The following is a 19316-nucleotide window of genomic DNA, read 5'->3' as shown; positions in this document are numbered from 1 at the left end:
ACAGGAGAGGCGTGGTCAGACTAGAAGGCATGCAAGCACCAGCCCTGGGTATAAAACCTTCATTGTAAGTAAACAGCACACAGCCTAGTGACAACATTTAACTCTGTGTTGGGTTCGAGAGTCACATTGTCAGATCGACCAATCAAGAGGTTGGTTACCACAGTTACTTTCTGAGACATTTATTGCATATTTAATAGGTCCTAGTTCCAGTTCTAGGGTCCTCACCCATCAGGAAGGTTAGATGTACCCTTCTCATGGGTGTGTGGTCCAGAGAGGAGAGAACAAGCATTCACTCTCTGCATAGTGTATGTTTTCTCCCATAAGCTACAATGATTACAGCGCCTCTGCATGGCCACTTCACTTCATCTACTTACTCCTTTCAGTGCTACAGGAGCGACGATGCACCCATTCTAGCATAATATGGCAGCCCCAGAAACAAATCCACCATTCAGAATTACATTTTCCTACAGTGTTATGCACCACTGGTCTTCTCCATGACTGGGAATACATATGGGACCAGACACATCTGAGTAGATGGTTGAGGGCTGCACAAAAGGGAGTCGGGGAGGCATTTGAGCCCTCCCCGAGCCAGGTTGTGCACTCCTGCTTTTTATTCTTAAGGACATGAAGCCCTGTATGTATAAATTGAATAAATACAAAACAGAAAAAAAAAGTTGGATACAGATTATCACGAGATTTGAGATCCTTAGTAACAGCAATATAGGCATCAGATATGCAAGCATATTGGTCCAACTATCACATTTTTTTGTTGAAGGAACCTTTAAAGAAGCATCAAAAGAGATTTTATCTATTCCGAACATCTGACAAGGTACCATCTGGCATTATAACAGTTACTAAAATGGAATACAAGTTCTAACACGTCATCACTCCCTTACCTGTATAAAAAGATACCTTTCCCAATTGTAACAATTACAAACCTCAATATTCTAAGGACGTTTAGAAGTGCACATATACTCCATAGAAAAGGCACAAATTTATAAAGTGGCTCTATCCTTTCCTACTAAAACAAAGAGGTATACAAAGTTCTTTGGTCAATGGTTGAATACAAAAAAAAAAATAGCCACCTATGGCAGCTATGGGGGAATAGTTTTTTTGATCCCTTCAGGCACTTTAAATCCTCATTTACAATAAAACAAAATTTAAACAGATACTAAACTAAACATTAGATACATTGAGAAAGTCCTCATATTTGGAGTTTTTGGCCAATGAAAATCCTACAAGCGGTTTGGTCTCAATTGTGGTCGCTTGGGCTGCAGCCCACACACCACTGAGGGAATTACAAGTCTTGTTCTGGATTGTAGTCATACTCATTCGGATCCTCGTCCTCATACGGATTTGGCAGATTTTCAGGATTTCCCCTTGGACAATATTTGGGATCGTAGATCTGACGGCCCAAGCCAAAAATCTGGCCACTTTGGTTGGCCCCCTGGTTAGATCCCATCTGCAGGGACATGGAAGAGTTGTCACACTTTTCAGTGCCGGTCTTTGTATCATAAATGTGTCGTCTTGTTCCGGGAGCGGTCATCCCAACCTAGACAACATGCAATACGTTTTAGTTGATTGTTATGACTACATTTTTATAAAAAGCCAATACTAAAGCACAGTGTACCACAAACAAGGTGTTCTGACCAACGATTGCGGACTTTGAAGTGCAGCCCCTGTAGGCCAAATTTGGCCTTCTGACAGGACAGATACCACCAAATGGCAGAACACTGAGCACTGCTGCACACAGCCAACCCCACCTGGTGTCTAAATTACACCTCCATCTACAGTATGCAGATACCGCTGAATAAAATGGTGGAAAGGAACGTACTCTTCAACCATTGAGGCTGTGTGACCGAGTTTTGGCATGGTACGCGGGAAAACATCATTGGAACGCACCTGCTGTGCAGAGTCTCAGTCCACACACTGCACAGACCAGAGAAGAACATTGGAGGAAACTGGGTTGGAGGAGTATTTTATACGGAAAGGAGCTGTTGATTAAAGTACAAGGGCTGAATAACAGGAGCATTAGGATATTATAAACAGTAGTAAAATTATAGGTGTTGATTAGCTTCTACGGACACATGTAATAGTAAGCCCCATCATAGCATTTATTCGCAGTAGTAGCTAGTCAACCTAAATAATCTGAACTACGTTCAGCCCTCCACAATAGTCCTGATCTTTCATGTGGTTTTTTGGGAAAATTTCCCACCCCAGAATGAGCAGTGGGTTATAGATGTTTAAGGAAAGAATACTTCTTTCAAACTAACACCAGCACTTCCCATAAATCAAAATCATACAAAGGCTGGAAAGTGCACAATCGTCTTTTGTACAAGTAGCTGGGCCGTGAACAGAAAATAGGAATAAGTACCGTAGGTCTATCGCCACTTTGCTTATTAGATGGACATGCACTTGACATTCTTTGTACATGAGAAGACATTAAATTTAAGTCCATGTTCCAAAGTAGCGTAAATGACGTGGTTTTGCTTGTGCAGAAAATCTGATTTAACTGCCCAAGGGGAAAAAAAAAAAATTGTTGTGTCGAAGTACAGAATTATAAGACTTTCTGCACAAGATCAAAAACCTGCAGGATAGATACGAAAAAAATAGTAAAAAAACGCAGCATACGTGTTAACACAGATTAAAGGGTTCTCCTACCAAACAACTAACCACAATACTCCCACCATTCACAAAAAAAATGGGGTTCCCCTGTATGAATTCAGTAGTACATATGTACAAGCACCACTCCATTCACCATTTATGAAAGTTATGGAGATAGTCGAATACAGCACTCTGCTATCATCAGTCTCACAGACCATGAATGGAGTAGGATTCATAAGTGCCCAATGCTGGGTTTTGGGGCCCAGTTATAAGCCCCAGCACTTACAGTGGATAACATGTATTTGATACACTGCCGATTTTGCAAGTTTTCCCACCTACAAAGAATCGAGAGATCTGTAATTTTTATTGTAGGTACACTTCTCTTGTGAGAGAATCTAAAAATAAAATCCAGAAAAATCGTATTGTATGATTTTTTTACATCATTAATTTGCATTTTATTGCATGATCTACGTATTTGATACAATAGAAAACTAGGAATTAGTCCTAACTAATGGTATTTCCAGGAGTCCATGACTGCATCACCAGGTGGTTGTCCTTCATATCCTTGATAGGGACAGGAACACAGAAGAGGTTAAATAGCCCCTCCCCACCACCACCCTTCAGTGATTTTCCCAAAGTACCACACCAGGATGGACGCAACGCAATTTTATTGAACTTCCTCTCTATACATGTTTATATCACACATCAGAAAAGAATACAAGGGAGAGTAAATAATGGGTGCTGTCATGATGGACTCCTGGAAATACTATTACCGGTAGGACTAATTCCTAGTTTCCAGGTCGTCCCTCCTGACAGCACCACCAGGAGAAATACCAAATAACTCCGATTCAGGGTGGGATTACAGCTTGGAAAAGGTATTTGAGTTAGACCAAGTTGCCGCCAGGGCAAATTTGGTCCATGGATGCACCTGCATTCTCTGCCCATGAAGCAGATATTGCTCTTAGTGAATGAGCCTTTAGGTTTTCTGGAGGAGATTCATCGGCTGAAATATAAGCAGCGCAAATGGTAGATTTAATACATCTGGCTAGAGTAGCCTTTGAGGCTTTTTTCCCCCCTCTATTCTTCCCGGACATCTGGATAAAGAGGTTTGAGTCAATTCTCCAGCCATCTGTAAGTTTTAGATACTGCAATACTCTCTTTTAACATCCAGGGAATGGAGAGAACTTTCTTTGTCATTGTTGTAGTTCTGGTAGAACGTAGGCAATATAATTTCCTTTTGTCCGTGAAAGTCTGTCACTACTTTTGGGAGAAACGTAGGATCCAATTTTAGAATAATGCAATCTTCTTGTATTTTTAAGTATGGGTCTGTTATGGACAGGGCTTGGATCTCGCCTATTCGCCTTGCTGATGTTATTGCGACTAGGAAGACAGTTTTGAATGTTACAGACTTTAGGTCTGCTTGATCTAGCGGTTCGCATGGAGCTTTCCGTAATTCGTTCTGTACCAAGCTGAGGTTCCAGGGGGGTACTGAACTACGTATTGTTGGCCTGATACGTTGCGTAGTTTTGATGAACCTCACTACCCAGGGGTGATCAGCTAGTGGATAGTCATAAAAGGCGCTTAGAGCTGAAATTTGTACCTTTAGCGTACTAGGCATCAAATCCATATCGAAGCCTGCTTGAAGAAAATTTAAGATCTGAGGTATATCTGGTTCTTGGAAGACGGATATTGGAGTTTTGCTCTGTGTGCAAAATTTCTTCCAGATTTTTAGGTATATAGTCTAGGTCACTGGCTTCCTGCTTTTTTGCATGGTTGAGATAACCGAATCCGATAGACCTTTTGATGTTAGGATCTCCTTTTCAAGATCCACGCTGAAAGTTGTAGCACGTCTAGATTTTGATGGAACAGCGGTCCTTGCGTCAGAAGGTCCCACCTTAGTGGTAGTAGAACTGGTTCTTCCAACGTCATCCACTTCAGCAGGGGAAACCAGCTCCTCTTGGGCCAATATGGCACTATTAGGATTACTGCTGCCAGACGATCCTGAATCTTCCTCAGAACTCTGGGAATTAAAGCGAGTGGAGGGAATGCATAAGCAAGTTCCATGTCCCAGTGTTGAGCCAAGGAGTCCACGCCAGTTGGATTGTCTCTTGGATTTAAAGAAAAGAGTTCTTTTGTCTTTGTATTTCGCTTTGAGGCGAATAAGTCTATTTGTGGAGTGCCCCATTGCAGAGTTAGCTGAACAAAGACTTTCGTTTAGAGACCACTCCGAGGGTTGCACCTTTTCTCTGCTGAGAAAGTCTGCTATCTGGTTCTCTGAACCTTTTAGATGTACTGGCGTGATGGACTTCACAGTGCATTCCGCCCAAGAGAATATGGATTCTGCTAGTCTCTGGAAGTGACAGTGCCTCGGACATCCCTGATGAAGAAGAAAGGATGCCGTGGTTGAGTTGTCTGAGAAGATTCTGATGTGACGCCCCTGCATCTATTCTTAGCACCTTTTTAGTGCTTCCCAAACCGCTCCGAGTTCGCTGTAATTGGAGGAACTGTTGCATACTGATGTGGGCCATGTTACCTGAAGGTAACATCCTTCTATATGGGCTCCCCAGCCACTTAAGCTTGCATCGGTGGTTATATTTACGCATGGAGACACTCTCCAAGGTCTCCCTTTTTTGGAGGTTTTCTATGTTGACCCACCATGAGAGGGACTGCTTTACCTCCATTCCATACCGAAAGGACTTCTGGAGTGAAACTGGCTCCATTGTACGCTGGGAATACATGACGTCATCAAACCTACAATCCTCATGGCTTTCCTGATTGAAATGTATTTGCGTTTTCTTAATGCTTGAAATTCTTGTTTGATTGTTCATTGTTTTTGGTCTGGTAGAAATGAGTATTTCCGTTCGGAATCTAGTAGTACTCCCAGGAATATTTTCTCTCTTTCTGGTTTGAGACTTGACTTTATTGAATTTATTATCCACCCTAGACTCTTCAGGAGTGATATGGTCATTTTTAAGGATTCTTCCATCTGATGAGACAAATCTGCTATCAACAGATCGTCCAGGTATGGAGCGATGAGTACTTTTTCTCTTAGGTGAGACATGACCACTGTCATGAGTTTTGTGAATATTCTTGGGGCGGAAGCGAGACCGAATGGTAGACACTGGAACTGGAAATGAAGTATTTTCTTGTGGCTCTTTATTGGAAATCTGAGGAATCTTTGGTGTGAGGGATGGATGGGCACATAATAGTACGCGTGTTTGAGATTAAAGGTAATTTATTAAAGGTATGATTAATCAGAGACCCCATCTTGAAGAGTTTGTAAGCCACCTTACAGGACATCTGGTAGCCTTTTTAGTTGTAGCAGACCTTTATGTCCTTGTCCTAAAATGTAAAAGAAGGCCATGTAGCGAATGGATCTAAAATCACGCTAGGTCCTTTCCCCACCACGTTTACTCACATGGTCCGTGGGCAGCTCTAGGGACTGGACGTCTGGACGACTTGCACCCTCCATCTTAGCAAGTCAGGTGTGCTGTCAGCTGTCGTCATTAAATAATCAGTCTTACCTGACTTCAAAACATCTGATTCGTCCTCCTCTGAGCTCAGCTGCTGGTATTCACGGTGATTGCAGGCTGCACTACGCATGCATAATCCAGAACGCACGCTGACCAGCCTGGGATCCCCTGATGTCGGCGCCATCATGACCCGGACTCCTCTCTCTCGCCGGCGTGCCCGACTGATACCGGAAACCGCCGGCGCTGCAAACTCCGGGAATCCGGCCACGCCCCCCGGAAGTAGTCACTGGCAAACACCCCCCCCCTCTCCGACGCGAAGCGCCGGAAGTCCCGGATATGCCACAGGAAGTTCGGGGAGACGCCGCCAGCGCCCCGTGGGGCCAGGAACAGCGCTGAACACCGCTGCAGCAGCCGCTGCCTCAGAGCCCTTTCTGAAGGGATGAGGCAACAGATGGGATCATACAGCTCTACCTGATCACATGGTGGACCTCTATCGGTGTCCTGCGATCTCAGGAGTCCCTTCATGGGGACACCCGCGGTCTAGAGCCCCCTCCAGGAGGAGAAGACAGCCCCGGGGAGCACCAGCTCGACCGGACCTGATCGGCATCAGGTAAATCCATTTCTTCTGGAGAACACTCTCCTGCGTCTGTCCCTGATAGGGACAGGAAAAACACTGAAGGGTGGTGGTGGGGAGGGGCTACTTAACCTCTTCTGTGTTCCTGTCCCTATCAAGGATATGAAGGACAACCTCCTGGTGGTGCTGTCAGGAGGGAAGACCTGGAAAATAGAACTTATATATTTGGTGCAGAAACCTTTGCAGTTACAGAGGTCAGACGTTTCCTGTAGTTCTTGACCAAATTTACACATGCTGCAGCAGGGATTTTGGCCCACTCCTCCATACAGATCTCCTCCAGATCTTCCAGGTTTCAGGGCTGTCGCTGGGCAACTGAGTTTCAGCTCCCTCCAAAGATTTTCTATTGGATTCAGGTGTGAAGACTGGCTAGGCCACTCCAGCACGTTGAAATGCTTCTTAAGGAGCCATTCCTTAGTTGTCACGGCTGTGCGTTTCGGGTCATTGTCATACCGGAAGACCCAACCACAACCAATCTTCAATACTCTTACGACAAAATTTCAAGATACATGACCCCATCCATCCTCCCTTCAATACGGTGAAGTCTTCCTGTCCCCTTTGCAGAACAGGACCCCTAAAACATGACGTTTCTCCCAATTGTGCTTCACGGTTTGGACGGTGTTCTTGGGGTTCTACTCATCCTTCTTCCTCCAGACATGGAGAGTGGAGTAGATACCAAAAAGTTCTATTTTGGTCTCATCTGACCACAGGACTTTCTCCAGATAATCCAGATGGTCATTAGCGAACTTCAAACAGGCCTTGATATGTGCAGGGGAATCTTCCGTGTCCTGCAGGATCTTAATCCATGACAGCGTAATGTGTTGCTAACAGTAATGTTTGAGACTGCGGGCTTGGCTCTCTTCAGGTCATTGACCAGGTCCTACTGTGTAGCTCTGGGCTGATTCCTGACCCCTCAGAATCATCCTTACCCCACGATGCAAGATATTGCATGGAGACCCAGACTCAGGAAGATTGACAGTCATTTTGTATTTCTTAAATTTTCGAATAATTGTGCCAACGGTTGTTGCCTTCTCACAAAGCTGCTTGCCTATTGTCCTGTAGCCCACCTCAGCCTTGTGCAGGACAACAATTTTGTCCCTGGTGTCCATAAGAGAGCTCCTTGGTCTTGGTCATGGTGGAAAGGTTGGAGTGTGACAGTGTATGGACAGATATCTTCTATACAGGTAACGAGTTCAAACAGGTGCAATTAATACAGGTATTGAGTGCAGAGTAGAAAGGCATCTTTAAAAAAAACAAAAAAAAAAACAACAGGTCTTTGAGAGCCAGGATTCTTGCTTATTGGTAGGGAATCAAATACTTATTTCATACAATAAAATGCTATTTAAAAACAAAAAAATCACATTGTATGATTTTGATATATTTTTAGATTCTGTCCCTCACAGGTGAAGTGTACCCATGATAAAAATTGCAGACCTCTACATTCTTTGTAGATGGGAAAACTTGCAAAATTAGCAGTGTATCGAATACTTATTTTCCCTTCTGTATGATTACCACATATATAGAAGTATTTACCAGTAACAATCTAATGAAAACATAAGATTCTGGTGTATGACATTAGAATAGGAGAGCGTATATACAAATGACACTTTGTAAATGGGAACAAGAGGCCAAATTTACCAGGTTCTTCATGTTACACATTTGTTGCAAAGTTCTTACCTGACTAGCTCCTTTGTTGGTGCCCATTTGAAGGCTTATTGTGGAATGGTCCATGGGTGCCAAGATATTATGCTTTGGGTCATAAAGGTGTCTTCTTGTTCCATAAGCAGTCATTCCAGACTGGCTGGCACACTTATTAGTACCCATCTATATGAGAAGGGCAATTATTAGCATAAAAGTGAGAAATTCAGCTGAGCCCGTGATTTCACACTTCATGTGGACCCAGATCCAAATGGTAGAGTTTGTCACCACTTACCTGCAGTCCTATAACACACTGCCCGGCTTTCTTTGTGTTTTCATCAAAGTTTCTCTCCTGCCTCTCTGAGTACTTCACACCAATATCCACATCACTGTGGAGACCTTTGGTCTTTGCCTAAAAAGTAGATCAGATAACCAACAGACCATAGTGACTTCATGATAAAAGTAACCTGGAGACAATTTTTGGCCTAACTCAGAATAATTCTTTTTCAGCTTCATGCAGTCATTTTTCAGTCCTTAAAACGCTGAATATTACGGTGTCTGGTTCCATGTCTGCTGTAAGTTACTCAGTCATACTATACTAATATTAAATCAATCCCAGCCTGAAGAATAGCAAACATGTTGGAGGTGTTGGGAGTCAGAGGCGCCCAATTCATAAGAGGTGAACACCTCTTGGAGGTCTCTGAGAAAATGTTTTTTTTTTAAGCAGTTAGACATTTTTCCAAATGCCTTCATATAGCAAAAAGGTATTTATCTAATGCACTGTCAGGATTCCAAGATGGCAGCCATCATCACTCACAACCCATCCTAGATTTCAGAGAACACGCAGTAAGGGTGGGACAGGCTGTGCGAAGCATCAGTCAAGTCACGTCAGGCATCGTGAACGCACATTCCTCTCTATGGTCAGCCTGACAGGACTCAGAGTGGAGCCAGACTAAAAGGAGACATAAACCCCTTTCTTTAGTTGACTGACAACGAATATCCATCTCAGTGAGCCTGACCATTTTAAAGCATCTGGCATACAGTCCATCATACTGTGTGCCCTGGTATTTGCCATGTTCCACCCCCTGGGCCATTTTCCATTTTTTTGCATTTCCAATTGTTGCTCCCCTTCTTCCCAGAGCCATAACTATTATTTTTATGTCAATATGGCCATGTGAGGGCTTATTTGTTGAGGGACAAATTGTACTTTTAAATGACACCATTGGTTTTAACATATTGTATACTGTAAAATGGGGGGGGAAAAAAAATTCTAAGTGCGGTGAAATTGAAATTTTTTTTTAACCATGTCCACTAAATGCTAAAACTGACCTGCCATTATGAGATCACAGACAAACAAGTCTAGGTTCTTTTTTATGTAAGCGGTGAAAAAATAATGAATTCAAAGCAGCACCATTTTCCAAGACCCGTAGAGTCTCAATTTTCTGTGATCTGGGGCTGGGTGAGGGCTTATTTTTTGTGCAGCGAACTGACGTTTTTATTGATACAATTTTGGTGTAGAAACAATGTTTTGATTGCTCGTTATTGCAATGTAGCGGCGACCCCCCCCCAGTAATTCCAGCATTTTTTCTCATTATGTCACTTAGCGATTGGATTAATTATTTTTATATATTGATAGATTAGGAGATTCTGAACACAGTAATACCAAAATAAATAAAATGTAAAAAAAAATATAATATATTATATACTATATATATATATATATATATATATATATATATATATATATATATATATATATATATATATATATATATATATATATATATATATATATATATATATATATATTTTTTTTTTTTTTTTTTTTTTTTTTTTGAATGGAGTGAAAGGAGGGTGATTTGACTTTTTTTTAATTTACTTACTTTTTGCATGTTTTAATAGTCTCCATGGAAGACTAGAAGCTGCAGTACTTTGATCGCCTCTGCCACATACAGGCGATGATCAGATCGCCTGTGTGTTGCAGAAATGCTCACTTGCTCATAGCAATGACAATAGAGGTCTGCTGCAAACCTCTGGTTTTTATACCAACCCATTGTCGGAAAGGGGGTTAAAATCTTGACAGAGTGCACAAGATAAATCATACCCTTTTGCTAAATAAAAAGGTACCGTATATACTCGAGTATAAGCCGAGATTTTCAGCCCACTTTTTGGGCTGAAAGTCCCCCACTCTGCTTATACTCGAGTCATACCCGGGGGTCGGCAGGGGAGGGGGAGTGGGGGCTGTCTAATTATACTCACCTACTGCTGGCATGGTCCCTGCACGTCCCTGCTTCTTCCAGCGCTGCATCTTCTTCCTGTATTGAGCGGTCACATAGTACCACTCATTACAATCATGAGAGGTGGAGCCGCATATTCATTACTGTAATGAGCGGTAACTGTGACCGCTCAATACAGGAAGAAGATGCAGCGGTGGAAGAAGCAGGGATGCGCAGGGACCGTGCCAGGAGCAGGTAAATATACGGGGAGGGGGAGCGCAGCGCTGCGTGATATTTACCTGCTCCTCGTTCCGATGCGGCTCCGTCTCCAGAGTCCTCTGGCTGTGATGCTCTGGTCAGAGGGCGCGGTGACGTAGTCAGTGCGCGCCCTCTGCTGAGAGTCAGTGCTGTAGACTGAGCCGCACGAGGAGCAGGTAAATATTGAAAGCGCCGGCGTCCTGAGCAAAGAGAGGCGAGTATGTGATTTTTTTATTGCAGAAGCAGCAGTATATATGGCACAGCTTTCTATGGAGCATCTATGGGGCTATAATGAATGGTGCAGAGCATTATATGTGGCACAGCTTTATATGGGGCCATAATGAACGGTGCAGAGCATTATATATGGCACAGCTTTATATGGAGCATCTATGGGGCCATAATGAACGGTGCAGAGCATTATATACGGCACAGCTTTATATGGGGCCATAATGAACGGTGCAGAGCATTATATATGGCACAGCTTTATATGGAGCATCTATGGGGCCATAATCAACGGTATGGAGCATTATATGTGGCACAGCTTTATATGGAGCATCTATGGGGCAATAATGAACGGTATGGAGCATCTATTTTTATTTTTGAAATTCACCGGTAGCTGCTGCATTTCCTACCCTAGGCTTATACTCGAGTCAATAAGTTGTCCCAGTTTTTTGTGGCAAAATTAGGGAAGGGGGGGGGGGCAGCTTATACTCAGGTCGGCTTATACTCGAGTATATACGGTAATTAGAAAAATGTTTAAATATCAAATGTGCATTATTTCTCTTAGTACATTTGAGAACCTATTTAATAAATCAGGAGAATCTGATAAGGGGTGTGTGCCTCACCACAATTCTTACTGTATTCAGGAACTGAAGTAGGATTTATTTTGTAAAGTAAATCCCAGTAGATCATGAATTAGCCATACAAGCTGTTTACATCTGTAAATGTTCTGACCTAGTCTCGCTCCAGGCCCCACCCCCTATTTTTTTTGCAGAACTGGGTGAAATGGTCATTTTTAGCATACTCCCTGAAAGATGCTGACCAATCATAGGCTGGAACACAACAGAAAAAGATCATGCCACACCATACATTAGAGCAGATTTCTGAGTGTGAGATGTAATGACAGACAGTTTTGCTATGGCACAGTACAAACCCTTCTAACATCTCTTCCTCTAATAGCACTGAAAGCTCTGATGTACTGCCCCTCCCCATCTGTCAGTTGTCACTCTTATGTCTGCTGAGCTCACAGCAACTTGTTATCGCTTTGCAGTAAGCAGACACTACTATGTATCACACAGGAGTAGCCCAGAACAGACTTCTCCTGTGTGACATGTAATGACAACCCTGCTCTCACTGCAGTGAGAACAAATTTCCCTGAAAGGTTAGTTATCTGTTTTCTAATCATGCAGGAGCCTAGACCAGGTGATCAAGGCTACCTGTTACCGCATTTAATACACTTTGAAACCTGCTCTAAACCATAGTGGAAGGGACAGGGAGTGTTATTTTTCTGCTATGTGTTGCTGCTTGTGATTGGTCATCAGCTTTAGGAAAAATAAGAACACACTTCCAGTGAAAACCATCTGATAACACGCACTTGGACTTAACTTACTAGGTGCCAAATACTATGATTGTTATATCTGAAATGAAGAGGCACAAAAACACAAAGTGTTTCATTCAGCTCAGCAGCCCTTGTTACATCGTGTATCCAGTTCAATATGAAAAACTGATGAAAGGTCCCCTTTAAAGACTCATGAGAGAATAAACCAACTTACCATCCCAGCCAACGCCAGCAAAGACACTTGGACTTGTGTCATATTGCCATTTTCAAAAAGGTCATTTGCTTCAAATAGATCCACAGATTTTATTCCATATTCAGACATGGCTTTAATGAAGTTGGAAAGGTTTTCAAGCTGCGGAACAGTGGGGAAAAAAGGGAAATAAGTGGAACGTAAATGTAGCATTCCTGGTAATTACTGTATTTTTTTTTTTTTTACTATAAGACACTTTCCCCCCCAGAAAATAGTGAGGAAAATGGGGGGTGCGTCTTAGGCTGCCGTCACACTAGCAGTATTTGGTCAGTATTTTACATCAGTATTTGTAAGCCAAAACCAGGAGTGGGTGATAAATCCAGAAGTGGTGCATATGTTTCTATTATACTTTTTCTCTAATTGTTCCACTCCTGGTTTTGTCTTACAAATACTGATGTAAAATACTGACCAAATACTGCTAGTGTGACGGCAGCCTTATAGTTCGAATGCAGGCTTAACGGTAGTGGTGTGGCGGCGGCAGAGGTGTGGGGATGAGGCACGGTGAGCGTTATGGCGTTAGCAGGATCCCTTCCACAGGTGAGTTGACGCAGCGGCCCGGTATCCAAGACGAGCAGCAGAGCCGGGTGAATCACGGCTTTCTCGGTGGCAGTGGCCATCTTCCTGAGGCCACGCGTGCGCAGATTGAGTGCTCTGCTTCCCGGGACTTCAGGAAAATGGTCGCGGGAAGCCACACATGCGCAGATTGCGATCTCGGCTTCAGGAAAATGTCCGCCGCGATCTCCATCTGCGCACGCGCGGCCTCCCGCAGCCATTTTCCTGAAGCCCCGGGAAGCAGAGCACTCAGTCTGCGCACACGGCCCCAGGAAGATGGCAGTCACCACCGAGAAATCAGTGATTAACCCGGCTCTGCTGCTCACCTTGGACACCGGGTCCTCACCTGAGGAGGTGGCCGCACCTCCACCACAGCACTGCCGCAACCTTTCCCCCATGGACACTAGGCCGTGGCCTCACCCACCTAAGCAGGAAGGGACCCTGCTCAGGTGCCCGCCGTACCGCCCACCAGCATCACCACACCTCTGCTGACACCATGCCTCCTGTGACCCTGCTCTGCCACCACCAGCCCTCAGGTAGGATACCTTAAATTTGGACAATAAGAAGGACTCCCATCTTATAAAAAAAAAATATATTTTTTTTTCTGCAATTTTCACCCCAAATTGGGGGGGGGGGGGGGGGGAATTAGCTCGGAGATTAGTTTTCCTTGACACAGCTGGATGATTTGCAGCTACTAGCCTGCTTGATTACATGTGGGGATTCCCTGGCAAACAGGCAAACCTCACATGTACTCAGGCTGGCTAACAGCCATAAATCATCCAGCTGTGTCAAGGAAAACTAATCTCTGAGCAGTCATAAATACTCGGAGCCCACCCGAGGGTGCTCTGGAAAATCCGAGCAACGAGTATACTCGCTTATCACTAGTCACGAATGGCGCTTATTTCAGGGGCTGGGCTAGTCCCTGTGCAATGTGCTACAATGTCACAGTGCCCTCTGTAGCCGGCTCATATCAGCACTAAAGAGCTGGCAACAGCAGTCACAATACCCATCTTGCAGAGTCAAGTGATGTCACTTGCTGGGGCGGCTCTGGTCTTTGCTTGCCGGGTATTCTTACACCGGTCTATTGCAGGCTAGTTACTGCCAATATGAGCCGACAACAGATTGTACACAATGACCGCGCATTCAACAAGGACTAGTCCAGCCCTTGAAACAAGCTTCACTGATGCTTTGATTCATGGAGGGAGCAGAGGCAGTGACCTTGACCACTGCCTCTGCCCTGTAAGGATGCTTTGTTTCAATATCCCAGCATGCACTGGGACTCTCAAACGAAACATCAGCAAGCAAGTAGGGAAAAAACAGGTCCTGCAGCAGCTGCCCAAACAGTGTAAAGAGCCATGACACTACAGCTCTGTACAGTGTATTGGCCATTCTCAAGTACTTGCAGCTCACCTCCCCCCCCCTGCTGGAAAGGTGATCAATATCTGAGTTCGGCAAAACCCCTTAAAGACATATTAGGAAGGTGCCTTAAATACTCTGATCAGATTATGTAGACCTCAAAAACAATCTCTACAAAAATAATTCCATATTCCCATTGTACAAAAAGAAAAAAAAGTTACCTGATGCCAGTTTTGCTTGGAGACGTTAATTTTTGGGATGGAGCGTGGCCTCAACTTGTTCATTAGTCTATTTAAAAAAAAACAAAAAAACAATTAAATAAATGGAGTCATTTTGTGGTTATGTTTATTCAACACTTACTCGCATAATATAACGCCATCTTTTAAGCCCTTCTGGAAATCTGGCCCAATGGACATTCCAGTGACCTCTTCAATCCATACTTGAAGCTCTGCCTCCTTCTGAGGATCGTATTTCTGTGCCAACTGAAGGGAGGAAATATTCAGAAATGAGCGATCTACATATGAACCCTGGGCAGTGAGGACGAGATTAGGAAATCATATGTATGACCTGACACTGAGAAGTATGTGGCAATCCACCAGCTTGTGGAAGTGCTCTTCTGTAGACTGTAATCCTCCATTGGGATGGGCACCATTAGCGTGCACTTTCCCTGGGGGAGGGTGCGTCACACACAGGGTGTGTAACCTAGCCATCCACCGTCCATTCGCTTATCATAAGACTGTCTTGCTTCAACATCTATGATAATATCAGTCACCTGACTTCACAAGTACAGGCATGCAAGTGCTAGGAAAGGAAGCCATCATACGAGACTATGAAACCCACAAACAAGTGTGCACTGGGCTTTTAGGCTGCTAAAAATGGCTTTAAACATTACATTTCAGAGGCCAACGAATACAAGGATGTTACACGGGCATGTTCACACATCAATTTTTGTTTGCTGAATAAAACTAACTTTATGAAACATACACTGTAGACAAAACATTAAAGTGCTAAAAAAAACCTACGCAAGAAAATGCAGCAAAATCTGCATTTTGAACGCAGTTTTTACTGCCAAGAGAGCAGGTTTTGCAGCAGAGAAAAAAAAAAAAAAAAAAAAGCGATCGCGACATAAGTCAGTATCACACAGCAAAATAAGCCTGAAGAATCTTCTCAAAACCCTGAAGTATGAGAATGATCTAAGGCTAGGGTCTTACGCTAACGCAAGTGCCAGCGCTACATCACGCTAGCGCAGATGGAGCTTCTGCTAGCTCCATCTGCGCTAGCAGTGACGGACCCGGAAACGCTGCAGCCCGCGTCTCGGGTCCGTCACTCAATGACGGCGCATCACTAGCGCACGCCCATTCTGGGCGTGTGCTAGGCGATGCGTCCGGCATTGCATTCAATGGCGGCATTAACGGAGTACGTTACACCGCGTTATGCCACGGTGTAGCGTACTCCATTCAACGTTGCCCCTGAACGCAATGTGAACCAAGCCTTATTCATCCTGGCAATGTGGAAATAAGTTAATCATTTGGATTTACCATGTCCCTTGTCACTGGGACATACCCTTACATACTAATACGTGGTCAGTGTTGGTTTCAGAGGAAGACAAGCCATAATTCTAAAAAATAAAAAAATAATATATATTTTTATGGGAAATCCAAATTATCACTAATGCAGAATCTATGATTCACCATCATGCAATCTATAATTGCAGGAATTTATTCAGCAATTATCACATGCAAGAATGAACAGTTCTTCCTTCCAAGAGTTCACAGAAGGGTACAAGGCGAGCCAAGCCCAGCAGTAGAGGTTAGCATTTGGGAAAATCATTGTAGAATTGCTCAGTATGGGTGCAGTCAGTGATAGAAAACTGCAGAATACCATTATTAATACCCTGTGTAATCCCTTCTGGAGCGTCATGCGATACTTTGTCACATGTCTTCAAGTTACAAGAAAATAAAGAAAGCTCTATGTAGAAAAATAAAAAAAATGACATGCAACCCAAGTGTGATGTTGTGCAACTCTCGGTATGCGTCATTTGAAAACCTATCGTTTCATTCAGACTTTTAGATTAAAGGGAACCTGACAGCGGATACAGAACACATACAGCCCGATCCACGTCAGCATGTATCAGACACTGGCCGTATGATGTTGGACTCTGAAAGGCGGCAGTGCTTTAAAGAAAAAAAAACATACCGGCACTTCAAAACCCACTTGGAACCGAGCAGTATGGAAAATTGGCTTCTTCCGCCCACTTCCCTTGAGTGACAGGTCTCTCCCTGTATGTGCATATAGGGAGAGACCAGTGTCTCACGGGAGAAGCTGCCTTTTCGATTAGTGCAGCTTGATCTCCAGCAGCTGTTAACCCCGTAGTGACCACCAATACGTCTTTTTACTGACCTGCGATATAAGAGACTAGCATCCTCTGACGGGCGACAATAAAGCAGCTGTCGGCTATACACTATAGCTGTCAACATCCTGCATCAGTCACGATCAGTGTTGGCACAGTCTATGGTCGTTTAGCCCCTTAAATGATGCTGCCAATAGTGACTATAGCATGTTGCTGGTTAACAGAGTGTGGGGGCTCCTTCTTTAACCCCATCAGCACCCCGAGATTGATCGTGTGGTCCTGATGTTGGCCATGGCAGTTCACTGCCAAATAACGGACAGTCCTGTTTAACTGGCAAGAGACACAGGCGGAACCTTGAAGGAATACTCCTCAGAACTGGGCTCAGTGGCTGTGCTGATGCAGAAGGGTTGAGAATACTGCCCCCAGTGACTGGCTGCAGTGGTATCGCACACTGTGGTCGTGACATCATCGCTGTTGGCCATAACACAAACACTGCTGGAGCCGTTAAAAATAACTGATTTTTACCACAGTAGAAGCCCGTGTAGGCCAGAAATAATGGAAATCCCCCCCATGTATTGTTGTCACAGATGTGAGCTTCTCAATAGCGTATATGTATATATATATATATATATATATAGTGGCACCCCAGGGGCCACATGTGGCTGTCATTCTGTACAGCCCACCCAACAATGTGGTCTCAGGAATGCTCTTCTGAATGACTATTTGAATGGAAGTTGCATAAAGAAAAGCAGAGTGGCACAGTCATCTGGGTGTCCTCCAGAAGTTTTGGAGAATGAGCTGTCTGTACCCCTCTGTCACTCCATAAAGATACAAGTTACATGTGGCCACCTACACTTGGGGCTCGCTTCACTAATTTATGGCATGTACAATGGGGAGAGCCTTCCCCTCTAAGTGCTCACTGTGGGCAGATGGGACCCCTAATATTCCCATAGGTGCAGGCTCCCCTTTACGGTCTACTATATCACATCATTCTGATATACCGGAAAGGTCTCCGATGGGAATACCCCTGTAGGTTTTATTGCGACCCTTGGGAGAGATATAACATGACAATGTGGCCCTGGGACCGGAAAAGGATGTGTATTCCTGGTTTAAAGTGTACACTGGGAGATTTCCTGGAAAACACGCCAAGAGTAGGGCCTTTAAGGCCATCCTTAGTGGTGGGAAGCGGCATCAGAAGACAACTCAGGCAGACCTAGCCCTGGACTTGGGGTCATACCTGGGCAAGGCTTTGTAGAAACAACCTTGCCATGATGGTGGTCACACTGGCATCATTGCTACATGGAATCAGAGCAAGTGTTGAAACCTCCAGAGCTTAGGGGTCTTTGGTAGATACTCAATGATAGAACTTGTGATGTGGGATTCTCCATGAGGAACCATTTCTGCACCCATGCCATCCTGAGAGGCAGCAGATCTTAGAAGGCAGAGACTTTCCCAGCAGATGTGGCCCACAGGGGCATTCCTGTCCGAATAGAAGAGTTAGCCAGCACTACTGCCACATGGGGCGGTCAGCGAGCTACGGGTGGGTCGCATCGGGGCATAGGTGGCACCAGTGCCCTGACCTCCGGGAAGATGTGCCCAGCCAACCAGGGAGTGAGCAGGTGCCCAGAAAAGTGCAAAATCACGTATGCCCCCTCATTCTGCACTGTATACATGCATGGGAGCGGACAGAGAACAGGGCCCTGCACAAGAACAGTATAAGGGCCCTTAGAATGCAGAATCCCAACGGCTTGGGGGTAGAGGTGGGCCCTCTCACAGTTAGCACCAATACCACGACCACCCCGGATATAACAGTGAAGGGGCCACCCAGAGGACGGCTCGCTAGACACACCTAGAGATGGCAAATGGGGCACACCACCGAATGGTCCCGGAGACCCCGGAGCGGGGCAGAGAGCGACGAGGGCCAATGGCGGCTTCTTACCCGGTTCCGGACCTCCGCAGACAGCCCATAGGAAGGGCCCTTGTTGAACTGGGAGCTCATGGCTGTGTATGCTGGGCGCTCGCTGTCTGCCCGCGCGTCTCACTCCGCTTCCTCTGATTGACTCAGTGTCTGTGAGCAGGCTCCTCCCACTCTGCCCCATTGGCTGACGGTAAAAATCCCCATATATGGGCAAAGAGCTCCGAATTCCATAGGATGGGTATTTCCTGCCGGACCCAAACTATGAGCAAATTCCCTCATAGCATCCGGCGTGGGAGCAGGTACATTGTATAGGGGTCCGCCTGTATATATATATATATATATATATATACTCCGGGTACACCCATGTATGGACGCTGTGTATGCATATACTGGGGGAATCAGGCTATGTGCACACAATTGATAAATCCGCAGTGGAAAACCGCTGCGGATTTATCGCGGTTTCAACTGCGGATTTACAACTGCGGTTTTCCATAAGGGCAGTTGTAAATCCA

General features: G+C 44.6%; 1 protein-coding gene across 1 annotated transcript; it reads right to left on the bottom strand.

The window, feature by feature from the left end:
- Window positions 1–527: 527 nt before the first annotated feature.
- CNN2 (calponin 2) lies at window positions 528–18976 on the bottom strand. The gene is made up of 7 exons (XM_069739983.1): window positions 18826–18976; window positions 14897–15018; window positions 14758–14824; window positions 12593–12730; window positions 8642–8758; window positions 8386–8532; window positions 528–1552 (listed from the first exon to the last, which is right to left on the bottom strand). The coding sequence occupies exons 1-7, from the start codon at window positions 18883–18885 to the stop codon at window positions 1298–1300; spliced, it is 906 nt and encodes a 301-aa protein (XP_069596084.1). The 5' UTR covers window positions 18886–18976; the 3' UTR covers window positions 528–1297.
- Between the last annotated feature and the right edge of the window lie 340 nt (window positions 18977–19316).

This window comes from Ranitomeya imitator, chromosome 1, assembly GCF_032444005.1.
Source record: "Ranitomeya imitator isolate aRanImi1 chromosome 1, aRanImi1.pri, whole genome shotgun sequence".
Classification (NCBI taxonomy): Eukaryota; Metazoa; Chordata; class Amphibia; order Anura; family Dendrobatidae; genus Ranitomeya; species Ranitomeya imitator.
This window is presented reverse-complemented; position numbering and strand designations above follow the sequence as displayed.